Source organism: Vipera berus (genome assembly GCF_964194415.1).
Source record: "Vipera berus genome assembly, chromosome: Z".
In the NCBI taxonomy this organism is placed as follows: Eukaryota; Metazoa; Chordata; class Lepidosauria; order Squamata; family Viperidae; genus Vipera; species Vipera berus.
The window spans coordinates 31,577,034-31,589,969 of NC_138205.1; the positions used below are offsets into that span (position 1 = coordinate 31,577,034).

At 40.3% G+C, this 12,936-nt stretch overlaps 1 protein-coding gene across 1 annotated transcript in view; it reads left to right on the top strand.

Annotated features, from left to right (window-relative positions):
* Nucleotides 1–1,722: 1,722 nt before the first annotated feature.
* ETV4 (ETS variant transcription factor 4) overlaps nt 1,723–12,936 on the top strand; it is a gene marked incomplete at its 3' end in the record, with an annotated part of 32,292 nt that continues 21,078 nt past the window's right edge. The window contains exons 1-4 of the mRNA XM_081345390.1: nt 1,723–1,788; nt 2,717–2,828; nt 2,948–3,044; nt 4,280–4,327. Of these exons, the coding sequence (XP_081201516.1) occupies nt 2,769–2,828; nt 2,948–3,044; nt 4,280–4,327 (205 nt within the window). The 5' untranslated portion in view covers nt 1,723–1,788; nt 2,717–2,768. The remainder of the gene's footprint in view (nt 1,789–2,716; nt 2,829–2,947; nt 3,045–4,279; nt 4,328–12,936) is intronic.

Below are 12,936 nucleotides of genomic sequence, written 5' to 3' on the forward strand. Positions count from 1 at the left end.
GTGGGCCGTGGCTGGTTGTGGGCCATGGCCTGCTGGCCACCAGGCCCCAGGACAGGCTGACCATGTGCACGTGTGTGTGCGCACATCCCCTCATTTGCCTTAGCGCCGTGACGTGGGATGTGAAAACAGGATGCCATGCCACGGGGTGCAAAAACAGCTGCCGCTGTGCCTCAGGATGCAAAAATGGGACACCAACACACCTTGGGGTGCAAAAATGGCCCGCTGCTGCCCTGCAGGGTGCAAAAAGAGGCTGCTGCCACTGTGCTGCAAGGGACAAAAATGGACACTGCCACACCACGGGGTGTGGAAATGGGCCGCTGCGGCGCCTCGGGGTGTGAAAACGGGCTGTCGCTGCTCTGCAGGACACAAAAACGGGCTGCCACCGCGCTACAAGGTGCAAAAACAGTTGCCACTGCAGGGCATGAAAACAGGCCACTGCTGCTCCTTGGAGTGTGAAAACAGACCAATGCCATGCTTCAGGGCATGAAAACAGGCCGCTGTCACATTGCGGGGTGCAAAAACGGGGCACTACTGCACCGCAAGGCTCAAAAACATCCATCACCACACCGCAGCGCATGGAAATGGGGCACTGCACCACACAAGAACAGGGCAGGGCTAGTATCACCCTCCTGTCCGCCAACCAGGAAAGGTTGGTGGCCTCTGATCTAGAGAGCCATGCCCATTCTGTTGCATTGTGTGGGATAGGTGGAAATACCCAGCAGGAAAAGTTGGTCAGATATTGCCTTTCTGGTGTGCTGGGCATTGGTTGATGATGACATTGTCTGTTCTTACTCTCCAGAAAAATGTGTGGCTCATGCAACCACTTGGCCAAGTGGGTGATGGATACACTCCTTGGCATAAACTAATGAAATCCAGTGCAGCTGAAGTACTATATGCTGTGAAAAATCAGCTACATCTGGATTCAACCTAATGTTTATGCTCTGAGTATTATAAGATCAACAGTTGTATCATTTAAGCAAATAGGTGTCTTCCTTTTCCACGTTCATAAAATTAAATTTTCTTATTTTAATACACATTTTAAAAAGGCATAAATTGAACCTATTACAAAAACTTAATTTTCCTCCTCTTCCATTTTCTGAAATGGAGTTCTAAATCCGGAGGGAAAAGGGGAAAAAAAACCCAACTTATTGATATCTTCAGGCAAACTCAGTATCGAACATATCCGTGAAAATTTGCAACTTTTATTTTTCTCTGTAGAGACCTTCCGGGCCCCCAGTGCCGATGGCGGGCTTAAGAACGGGTGGTAAACAACTATACTTACACCCTTACTTACGTAACATATCCAGTGTTAGGCCAATTAGAAACGAATTCGATCGAAGCCAAGCCTTCGAATCTACAACCCGTGACACACTCCCTCCCTCGCCAGCCTTTATGAATGAACTTTGGGAGCTCTTGTTTTTTTTTTTTTATGAATGAGAGTTCCAACGTTGAATGAATCTTGGAACATCTCAAGCTGATTGGCTCAAAGCATTCAAACCACGCCTTATTCTTGCTGCTTAAGACTTGATTGGTTGGGCGTGTCCCAGCGAGCCTAGGGAATCCCCCCTCCTTTCTTTCATTCACAAAATCAATGAAACAAAGAGAAACAGAAAAGAGTCTGTTTCTGTGAAAGAGGAAACGACTGCGGGCTAGAGGCGGGAGCAACTCCACACGGCTCTGTTTTTTTTCGTGAAGCAGTATATTCTTCTTGTTTGAAATCAGCTGCCTTGAGCTGGGGGCCAGCAGGAAAGACCTGAAGTGACCCCCGCGTTTCAGTTCTGAAGTGAGGTGAGGAAAAGATAAGTTTTCATAGAAACTCCTTTATTTCACATACTTTTATAGACTTTTTTTGGGGGGGAAGTGGGGAGACGAGGAGGAAAAAAATATATATCTAAAAGAGCCAGGGGCCTAGTGGGTGCTGGGGAAGCAGGACTGCTTTTTTAGAGAGAATCATGTAGCAAACATGGGCAAATAAGAAGATCTATAGGTTGAAGCTTAGGAGAAAAGGGCAGCTGAAACAAACAAGAGGGGTATCTGAAGCTGGAGATGTTTAAACCTAATCTTGTTTGTATTGCAACGAAGTCTCACTGAAGTAAATGGGGCTTACTTCACAACTGGCTTCTTGAACTTCTCAAGAGGAGAAAACCAGAAAACCAGGAGTTGTTGGTATGATTTAACTCCTGTCCAGTGGAATGGGCAAAGCAGAGGTTGAGGAAAATGTAGAGGAAATTACAGGGCTAAAGGAGCAAAATAAAATAAAATAATAGTAATATCCAGGCACCCAGGAAAAGGAGAAGGGGAAAGGAAGGTGCAGGAACATAGAGGGGTGAGAAGGTTTTGTAGAGGACCTGAGTTTTGAAAGTAAATTTTGGGTTAAGGATGGCATCCATTCTCCTTCATTAAGCATTTCGTTAAGCCATTCCCTTGCAGTACATTGGATTCATCTTCAAGATAGCACATGGCTCATGAAGACTGGAAATGTTGGGAGTTGTAATCCCAACAGATCTGAAAGCATCAGATTAAAGAATTTTCCTTCTGGAGGTGGCTGAGGAAAAAAAGCACCTTTTGGCCAGGGAAAAGGACCAGTGCCTTAGGAATCCATTTAAGAGACCCTTCTTGTAGACGATGCTGCAAATTGCATGCAATAAAGAACTTACCACAAGTAGCATTTAAAAATCTTCAATCTGTTGGTGCATTTTTTCCTCTTTCTTTACAGCTACCTGGTGGATTTTTCATGTGCCTTCCATGCCTTTGGGAAACTTGCTTCCATGACTGATGGGAGGATGAAAGGATATTTGGACCAGCAAGTGCCTTACACTTCTGCACAGGTGAGTGAGAGCGGAGATTTTGCCCTTAAGGCTTCGGTTTTTTTCTGAGCAGTAGTTTGAGCACCCGGTACCCAGTGGTCTGTCTTATATTAACTTTAGTGCTGTTTGTCTACTTATAGAAACCAACAGGGAATGGAACTATGGACAGCAGAGCTGTGATGGCTTCACGGAGGAAATCCATGGACCCAGGGGTGTCCCATGTTCCAGATTCAGAAGGTTTGTGGGGAAGGGGGAAAGGTGCAGACATGGAGGGTATCTGAGACAATCCTGTTCCAGATTTTATTCTAGCTTGAAACTTCAACCTGATTTGGGAATGTAATGATATCCCAGGGCAACCATGCTTCCTGTTTTGCAAACAGGGAATAACAGTTTATCATGGACCCAGATTCCCTAAGATGTAACGCCCAGTGCATGGTCTACTAAAGACCATTTTTGGTTCTTTCATTTTGGATAACTGTGGAACACCTGAATAATTGAAAATGATGTTTCAGAAGCTGTACCTCCTTTCTTTGCATAGTCTTTGCCTGCAGTCTGGATGGAGAGCACGTCATAATTTCTGCAATGCTTACCTAATGAACAGGATAAGGATTTTTTTTGAAATCATCTCTTTGACTTGGGAAGGCTACAGCTTGAGGATATAGATCTTTTTTACAGAACCCTCCTAGTGTCAAGCAGCTACCTTCCTCACTGCTTGGCACTACATAAAATATTTAAAAGGTTAACATTCTTTAGCCTGAATGTGGATAACAGATTTTTTTTAAATGGGTTCACTGGGGACAGAAATGCTTTTTCTTGTTTCTTTTAAATGAGAGAAAGTTTCTTCTTAACAGCTTTCAAATGAATCTTCCATAATTCTGCAGTGGCTAAGGCACTGGATACTTGCAGGCTGCATAGCTGCTTTCTGTTATAGTGGGCCTATTCTGACAGCATGGATCAATTTAGAAAAATCAGTTTTACCTGATCAGCCTTTTCCCCCTGTGGGACTTAATGCAATTGTGAAGAAACAGCTGTTAAGAGTTGAGGCAAGCTCTCTTTTTTATTACTTTTTAGGAGAGGACCTAAACAACATTTTTACTCAGGATATAATTGGATGTTTTAGGATTGTAAGTTTGGAATAAAATGCCCTGAATTTCAGAATGTTCCTAATGGGGCTATGTTGGTTAAAGGTTTGGAACAAAACTATTTCATTTGTTTCATGACATCCTTAGATTATATTGGACTTCTGTAATGTATTTGGCCCTCCTTTAACCCTTTAACCCAGTATTCCTCAACTTTGGCAGCTTGAAGATGGATGGACCTCAACTCCAGCTTGCTTGCTAGAGAATTCTGGAACTTGAAGTCCACCAGCTTCAAGCGACCAAGATTGAGAAACGCTGCCTGAACTGTTTCTTTCAAACATCAACCTTCTTCACTGCTCCATTGTTATCACGCTCTGCTCCATTTTCTTGCAGATCTCTTCCTTGATCTAAACCAGTTCCAAGAAACATGGCTGGCTGAAGGTAAGGCTGTCTTAAGATCTTCCTTTGTTTGCTGCCTTTTTCCTTGCCATGCCCATCATCATCATCATCATCATCATCTTTTAAGTATCTTTCTTTTTGCTTCCATCTGCTTTCAGTGTAGCTGAGCCTGAGTAAATTCAAGAATATGAATGGCATCATTGTGTTGGTATTTGCTTATGAAAGGAACTTGGCAAAGGACCTTCAAAGTTTCCAGCCCTCTGGAGTGATGACTGTTGACAGGAGGAGTTCAGCTCCCTCTTGCAAACCCATGGAGCCCCTCCCTGCTTTAAAGCTTTCGAAAAAGGGTGGTTTTAAAATGGGATGTCTTAGAATCTTGCTGGTTTTCACTACTTTCTGTTCTTTCTTGCTTCCATTTTGATCAACATTAACCTGGGATGAGAAACCTCAAATCTGCTTGTTCCCTAAGTGCCCAATTAAGAAACATGGTTAATTGCAGTTTGGAAATGGATTTTGTATTTTGTTCTTGCAAGTGTGGACCTAGGGACATGGCATTTTGAAAAGGTTACAGAGGCTATCTGTGTGTTTACTTAACATGTATTGTTCCTCTGCTTATCTGAAATTGGTGGTGCTCTCTGAAACCAGAGCAAAAATGGAATAAAAGAGAGCAGCTGATCAGCAGTCAGATTGTTTTAAAAAGTATATAATATGGAAGAAGGAATTCCATTGAAATGATTCATGTATATATTCCTGTATTTTTTTTTAAGTTAAGTAAATACTTGTCAGCACAATTGATGCTGCAATACAGTTTAGTGATGGCTAGTCAGAGTGTTGCTAAAAATTTCTTTCTTGCAGTTCTGGTGCCTAAAAATTGAGAATTTGCTATTGTGATTGGGAAATGAATATCCTGAGACACTGCATTTATTTTACACATTATTTTTTGAAAGTAAATGACATAGTTTCAATGAAAAACTTGGAAGATCTCTATAAATCCAAATTGAGCCAACTTAAGCAAGAATGCATAATTATAGCACTTTATTTTCCAATCTTAGTATAAAATCCTAAGACCGTGCTAATGCTATTGATAGCAAGAGGCAGGATATAGAATTGAAAACAGGCACTGGTAGTCCTCAACTGGAATTATGGTCATAAGTCATGTTGGTTATTAAACGGATCACCATATGACCATGCCCAATTTTACAATTTTTTTTGTGGTGGTCATTAAACAAACCCATTGTCTGCAATATACCTTTTTTTGCCAGAAACTGGAATAAATGCCACTTTCTGGCAAAAAAAGGTTGTAAATCATGGTTACATGAGTGCAGGACACCACAAACAGCTCTGAATGTTGGGTGATTGTCAGAATTTCAAATTCAGGGTGTACGTCAGTCACAACTTCAAATGATTCCTAAGCGACTGGCTAGTAAGTTGAGGACTTCTTTCTTATACATAACCACAAAGACTAAATGCTTCCTTTCCTCCCTCTTTTCCTTAAAGGAGAAAAAAAATGAACACTTAGATGTTTAGAACTGGATTTGAATTCTGAAATCGAAGATTTGCTGATGACAGCAAATCATTTAGAACAAAGACAGGAAAAAATGAATTGTTATTTGTGGTTTCTTTCAGGCTACAATATCTTAAATGGAAAACAATTTTTTTTTCAAATCAAGACTTTTCTTACACTTCATGGTGTATATTATTAGGGGTGGGAGCAGTTTGCTCTGTATTTTGAGACTATATATTTAGATTTGTTTATATGGTTGTCCCTCTGACAGCATTAAACAACCATTTAAACAATATAAACTAAGGTTCCTAGAAATGCTACTCCGCCTCCCCCCATATTCATCTTTTATGTTAAAAGATAGTTCAACAAAATAATGTTAATTCTCAAACCCCAGTTGTGTGGGATTTAAACTCCCCATTTACTTCCACCACAGCATGATTACTGGATTACCCTACTCATCTGGAAGGAGGCAAGTTGGTAACAAGTTCTTTTATATCCCTTCATGAGAATATTAACCCTTTGGAACAATTTATTTCAGTAGCTCAGCAGTTTCAAAATAAATAATACCAGGGCTAATTTTCCACAGACTAAAACAGTGTGTGGAACAAACAGGCTACATGGTTTACAACTGTAGTGGCTATAGGATAGTCATATGAGTTATCTAGCCACACATATGCAAAGCTTAGAGCCAGTAAAATGAAACAGGATATACGGATGTATCCCTTGAGTTCAGATCTAGATAAGTAAAAACAATTGCAAGTAAATTGAAGCAATTATATGTTTGCATAATTGCTTCAGTCTAAGATTCTAAATGGATCTAGTGGAAGAGAAGAGATTGCTCAACTCCAGTGTTTTTCAATCTCAACCATTTTAAAGTGTGTGGACTTCAACTCCAGAATTCTCCAACCAGCACACTGGCTGGGGGATTGTGAGAGGTGAAGCCTACATTTATTTATTTATTTATTTTATTGGATTTGTATACCACCCTATTCCTGTAGGACTCAGGGCAGTTTACAGGGCAGTTAAAACCATGAATACAAAAAATTAAAAACAAATAAAACATGTCATATCATTGTTGAGATGAACAAACATTGCTCTCTTTCCAAGGCCATTTAATATAAATCTTTCTTAAAAATTAATCTGTGAAAAGAATGTTTGTCTGCATTTTTAAGTTAATTGCTCAGGAAGAAAGGTTTTCTACAGTTAGCATGAAAATACAGACTACTTCATTAAAAAAATATCCCTTTGATGAAATGAACTAGCACACAAAGGCATGGATGAATTTTCCTTTTTCACTAGCCCGTTCATTTTATTATTTTATTTTTGTTAAATTAATTTGCTGCCTATCTCACTGTGGGGATACTCTTAAGTGGCTTAAAATAATAAAAAGAAGAAATGAAAAGAGTGCAAACAGAAGCAAGATAATAGGACAATAAAATAAACAATGAAAAAAAAACCACAATGAGAATGCAACAATATGATTACCAAAAAAGAAAGAAAGATAGAAAGCTGAGAATGGTGGGGGTGGGGCGGAGGGGGGGGGGTAGAGTCTGTCTTTGACATTCAAAGCACTGACCTGCAAGGGAGTTGCTGATCCTCAGAAGATTGCCTTACAATTTGAATAATCTTGCAGAAATTAAATTTTTGGTCTATTGGGAAAGAGGCTGCGAAACCTATTTAGGAATAATGTGCCAGGGAGGACTACTGAAAGAATAGAGGTATGTGTGATGGTATTGGGACTGCTGGTCACAAGCCAAACCCACGCTGAGCAATGGCTATGCTGTGAGTGCTAGCTTTTTTCTCGGTGAAGTTGGAAAGAGGTGGTTTTATCTGTCTTTTTGTTCTGCTCTGACAACATCAAAAGATGTTTAAGGTGTGTAGACTTCAACTCCCAGAATTCTCCAACCAGCATGCTGCCTGGGTAATTGTGAGAGTTGAAGTCCACAAGTCTTAACATTGTTGAGATGGACAAACGTTGCTCTCTTTCCAGAGCCATTTAATAGAATGTTGAATATAAGAGAATGTTGAGAGCTGCTTTGGAGAATGCAGTGGCTTGGATAATGGATGCCATCTAGCCACTTCTTAAATGTATCTTGTCCTGTTGGCTTCCCAAACTGAGCCAAGCATGTTAATGAAGTGGATTGTGTGGTCCAGGATGGGTGGGTGGTAGAATGTGTGGGAGTTTTATCTGAGATTATAATTGCTTAGCCTCATAAAAGGCATGCATAGCAGAAGTTGTATTCTTTACTTGAATTTAAATGGGTGTGTTAAAGACTCTGAAATTATCTCTGCATGAGCTTGAGGCTTTATTTTATATAAAATAAGTGTAAAATTATGTAATTTTACATAATGTAAAATTGCAATTGGTTGGAATTAAGAATTATCTAATCCAAGGCTCCTCTAGCAATGGTCAAATTCTCTGAAAATTTACAGGGAGGATATGATGGACAGAAAGATCCCCCATTGCTTGCTTCCAATTTTTGATCAAAGGTAAAAAGAGCTGGAGCCACTGATATTTTCCATAAATTATTCCATGAATAATTTGAGCCTTCATTGAACAGATAAAGCATTTATTTATATCCTACCTGTATTATTTTTATAAACAACTCAAGAAGGCAAGCATGTCTAATAATCCTCTTTCCTCCTATTTACCCACAACGACAACCCTGTGAGGTGGGTTGGGCTGAGAGAGAGTGACTGGATCTCATGGCTAAGATGGGACTGGAATTCAGTCTCCCTGTTTCTAGCCTGGTGCTTTAATCACTAGACCAAACTGGCTGATATCATCTCACGGGGCTGATTGGTCTAATCCCTGTGCCCCAAACACAAATATTTTACCAATAGTTTATGCAGCTGTGATCCTTTTATCTTGGGGAAAAAAATTGCATTTGTTTAACAAACTATGCATTACACTTCCTATGAAAAGGTCTTGACAGCTTTTTATTCCTTGCATGATGGCATTAGCAGAAAGAGGATAACTGTATTGGAAAATATTTGAAGAAAGAAGGCGATATTTAATCTATGTAGTTTTTCTCCCTTTCCCCCCCCCCCCAGCTGTGTTTTCATTCTGCTGGTGTATCTTACCCATTTATCTTGCAAAAATCATCTTGGAGACCAATGGGAGTAACAACAGCTGTGAATGAAAGAACTATTGGCAAGAAGGAAAGAGTTAAACATTACTTCCTTTTCTTAGAAAATCCAGCTTTTATGCGAAGCCGATGGCTTCTTTTCTTAATCCTCTACTGTAGATTTCCTTATATGTTGCTTTTTTAGAGTATGACTCCCATCAGCCCCAGCCAACTGATTAATGATCTTGGGTGATGGGAATTTAATGTTTTGGGAGGTACAGATTTCCCTAAAGCAGGTCAAGTGATATGTGCACGAATAGTGCTATATAAATAAAAATATTTCCCCTTTCTGCTAGAATATAATGCAAAAGAGGACAGACTGTCTGGGATTCGCCATAATACAATGGTAATTTTGTCCCTGGATCAGAAAGGGCTTAATATTGAGATTATTTTTAAAACTTGTTCTGCACTTCTTCAGTGCTTAAAATTATATTTTGCTCTCTAATAAATGTATTTCAGCATTGCAGTTTTAATTGGCTCCAATCCAGAGTCTCTTTGAGGTTAGTAAATGATTTAGGAATAAATCATTCAGTAGAATACATAATAAATACAATATGTCATTCAAAAGGCTGACCACATTTTATTCCAGTGTTGTTCTTTGATATAGAAAATTAAACTTAATGGATCATATTCCATAGAAATTATGACAGTATTATGAGAATATGTGCAGCAGTAATGTATTGAAGCATTGGTTGAAATCATACATTACACTAAAAGTATGGGTTGTTTAAGCATGGTTTAATTAATAAATAATAATGGATGCGCTCACAGAATCTTAAAACCAAGCAAAATAACCTATATTACAGCTTTGCAGCCATTGTTTTAAGTCAGCTTTGTTAATTGCAAGTAAGATTCAAATGCAATTAATGTACTGTAAGCTGGAAAGAAACTAGAAATGTAATGAGGTGGATGATGAAACTTAACTGGGAAAGGATTCAATTTATAAAATCATTGTTAGTGATTTCGCTGCTTTCTCAGGGTTTTTGTAGAAGTGGCTGGGGAATTCTGGAGTAGAAGTCCTGACTGATTATCAATCAATGGGTACCAAGTTATGATTTATTTATCCATGTTAATTGAATACACTATTTGGCTGTTTTCAAATAACATATAAGGCATACATCATGGTTTACAAGTGAAACTGGTTTTATACAATACACTAAACCCAAATCAAGCAAATCATTTTATGGCCTATGTGTAAATCTATGAAATACCTGCTAATAGAAAAAAAATTTCAAGGAAGATCTGATGAGTTTTTGCTTGGCTTATTTGGAATGTTTTCTCCAAACCTGGTTGCAACAAGGCATAAAAATATTTTAAAATCTCAGCTAGAGATATTTCTTCCACAAAATAAAGAGCTTTGGTTACATTCACTTACTGCCACAAGTCAGAACGTTTAGGGTTAGTGGCCCAGGAGTCCTGGACATAAAACCATAATTGAGAATGGAATTAATAAAAATGCACTGATCATTTTATGATATTTTTTGGGGAGGGCATTGATCATAAAGTGAACAGGGTGGTTTTTAAGTAAGCACAATGGTCATTGAGCAAACTCATACCCACTGGACATCTTTTGCCAGAAACCAGAAAAAAACATTGGTTTCTTGCAAAAAATATGATAAACTGCAGTCATGTGGACGTGGAATGCTACAAATATCTACAAATGCAGACCAGTTATCAAAAGTGCCTAAAATGTAATCATGTGATCATTGGGTGACTGTTGACTCTGGGAAGGTCCGTCATAATGTTGACCTGTAGTAAGCCCAGGACTACCTGTACATTAATCTACAATGAGTACACCATGCCAAACCCAAAACAAACTGCTATAGCTCAGCCCCCAGCCATTCTGTCTGGGGAAAAGGCTGACATTTGAAACTGCTATGATGAAAAACAGTACCATGGAAAGACCTGAATTAGAAGTTTGGATAGGATTGGTAAGCAATCACATAAATATGCTATTACAAATATCTTTGTCTCTACTCTTGATTTTGGTATCTAGTGTAGATCTTGTCCACTATTTTTTTCCTTCTTAGGACTTCTTCCAAAAGCAGATTCTGCAGAGAAAAAGATTGCTTCTAAGGAAAACTTTGGATTTAGTAAACTATATTTTTCTCATTTCTTTTATTAAGAATAATGATATTTTGTTTCAAGGTGTTTCTAAAGAATCTTTTGCTGAGGGGGCCCACATCTGAGCAACAATTGGATGGTGCAATTTCAAAACAGAGATTACCATTTTCTGCTTCATCTTAGCCAGTTTAGCGGGCAGTCTTTTGTATAACCTGAATAATTTCCAGCACCTATTAAAACATAATTAGAACGTCTATTACCACCTCCTTTGTTTCATTAAAGGCTGTAACAAAAGGCTGTGATTTCACTGTTCTGTTATTTTCTCCTTTTTAGTCCCTCCCCTCCCATTTGTTTAACTTCTAAATTGTGCTTCCTCACTCATACTTGAGCAGTACTTCTATTTTTCCCTCTCCATTTATTTAGAACACTTTTATCTAACTCACCTTCTGCAAGCCATCATAGTTTTCTTTGACTGAGGCATTAGTTTTAAACAATAGTGGAGTCACAGGAGCTAGGTTTGCATAAATGATGTTAAATGGGAAATAAACTTCCTGAGTTAATTTACTTATTTCAGTCCTCTCTTTGTTCTGTGAGGCTTGAGGGATAGTTATTTTCAGTAGCAAGTAACTGTGGCATTCCAAATGTTGCTAGCTACTAGAATACTCCCAGCACCCATCACTATTGGGCACTACCGTATTTTCCGGCGTATAAGACGACTGGGCGTATAAGACGACCCCTGACTTTTGAGAAGATTTTCATGGGTTAAAAAGTCGTCTTATATGCCGGAAACCCTATACCATTTCAGATAAATGACTGTCCAGTCTCTTCTTAAAAACTTCCAGTGCTGGAGCATTCACCACTTGTGGAGGAAGGTTGATCCACTGTTTAATTGTCCTCACTGTCAGGAAGTTTCTCCTTAGTTCCAGGTTGCTTCTCTCTTTGGTTAGTTTCCATCCGTTGCTTCTTGTCCAGCCTTGTGGTGCTTTGGAGAATAGCTTGACTCCCTCTTCTTTGGGGTAGCCCCTGAGATATTGGAACACGGCTATGTGGACTTCAACTCTCAGAATTCCTGGTTGGCTCAGGAATTCTGGGAGTTGAAGTCCATGATCCATAAAAGAACCAAGGTTGCCTACCCCTTGACTAGACATACCCAATTCCAGCAACTGTTCTTTGTATGTTTTATCCTCCGGCTAAATCCGGCTGCAACACAAGCCCGATTCAGTCCCGTCTGATGCAGATGGTGCAAAGCCACCCTTTTGAAGCCCAAAGGGGCTTTTCCTTCCACCCACCCTTTGGAATACACGCAAGAGCTGCGTTCACACGACATGCTCTTCCAGGCCAGACTCTGCAAATAGCACGCTAGAAGCCGCAACCACCGCGGGAACTCTGAGTCCCTGCCTTTCGGCAGCCTGCATGGCCGGCTTTGAGAGCGCATTTGCAGATGGAGCAGCTGCTGTGTCTGGAGCCAAGCCCCGCCCGGGAGAGGGTCGGCCAGGCGGGCCCGGAAGACGTGCTGGAGAGCCGGGCTTGGGGCAGCGATGCCGAGGCTGGCTGGTGAGGGCTGCCGGGAGAGATAGTGGGTAGCAGGGCACGCTCTGCTTATGCTCAGATGCAGCTTGGGTGAGGGTGAGGGGCTTCCTGCCGCTCCCGGGGTCTGGCGTTTGCAAGGGGGAGGGGAAGGGGCTTAGAGGCTCTTGGGGGTGGGAAGGGAGGGTCACGTTGGAGGGGGGACTGGACTAAGGAGGCTTGAAGTTGCTTTGCAAGAACGGGGCACTTGATTGATTTATGTACCCGTATTTTCCGGCGTATAAGACAACTGGGTGTATAAGACGACCCCTGACTTTTGAGAAGATTTTCATGGGTTAAAAAGTCATCTTATACGCCAGCCAGAAAATACGGTACTTCCAAGGAAGTTGTAGCTGAGAACATCTGTCTCTTAAATCTTACCCAAGATC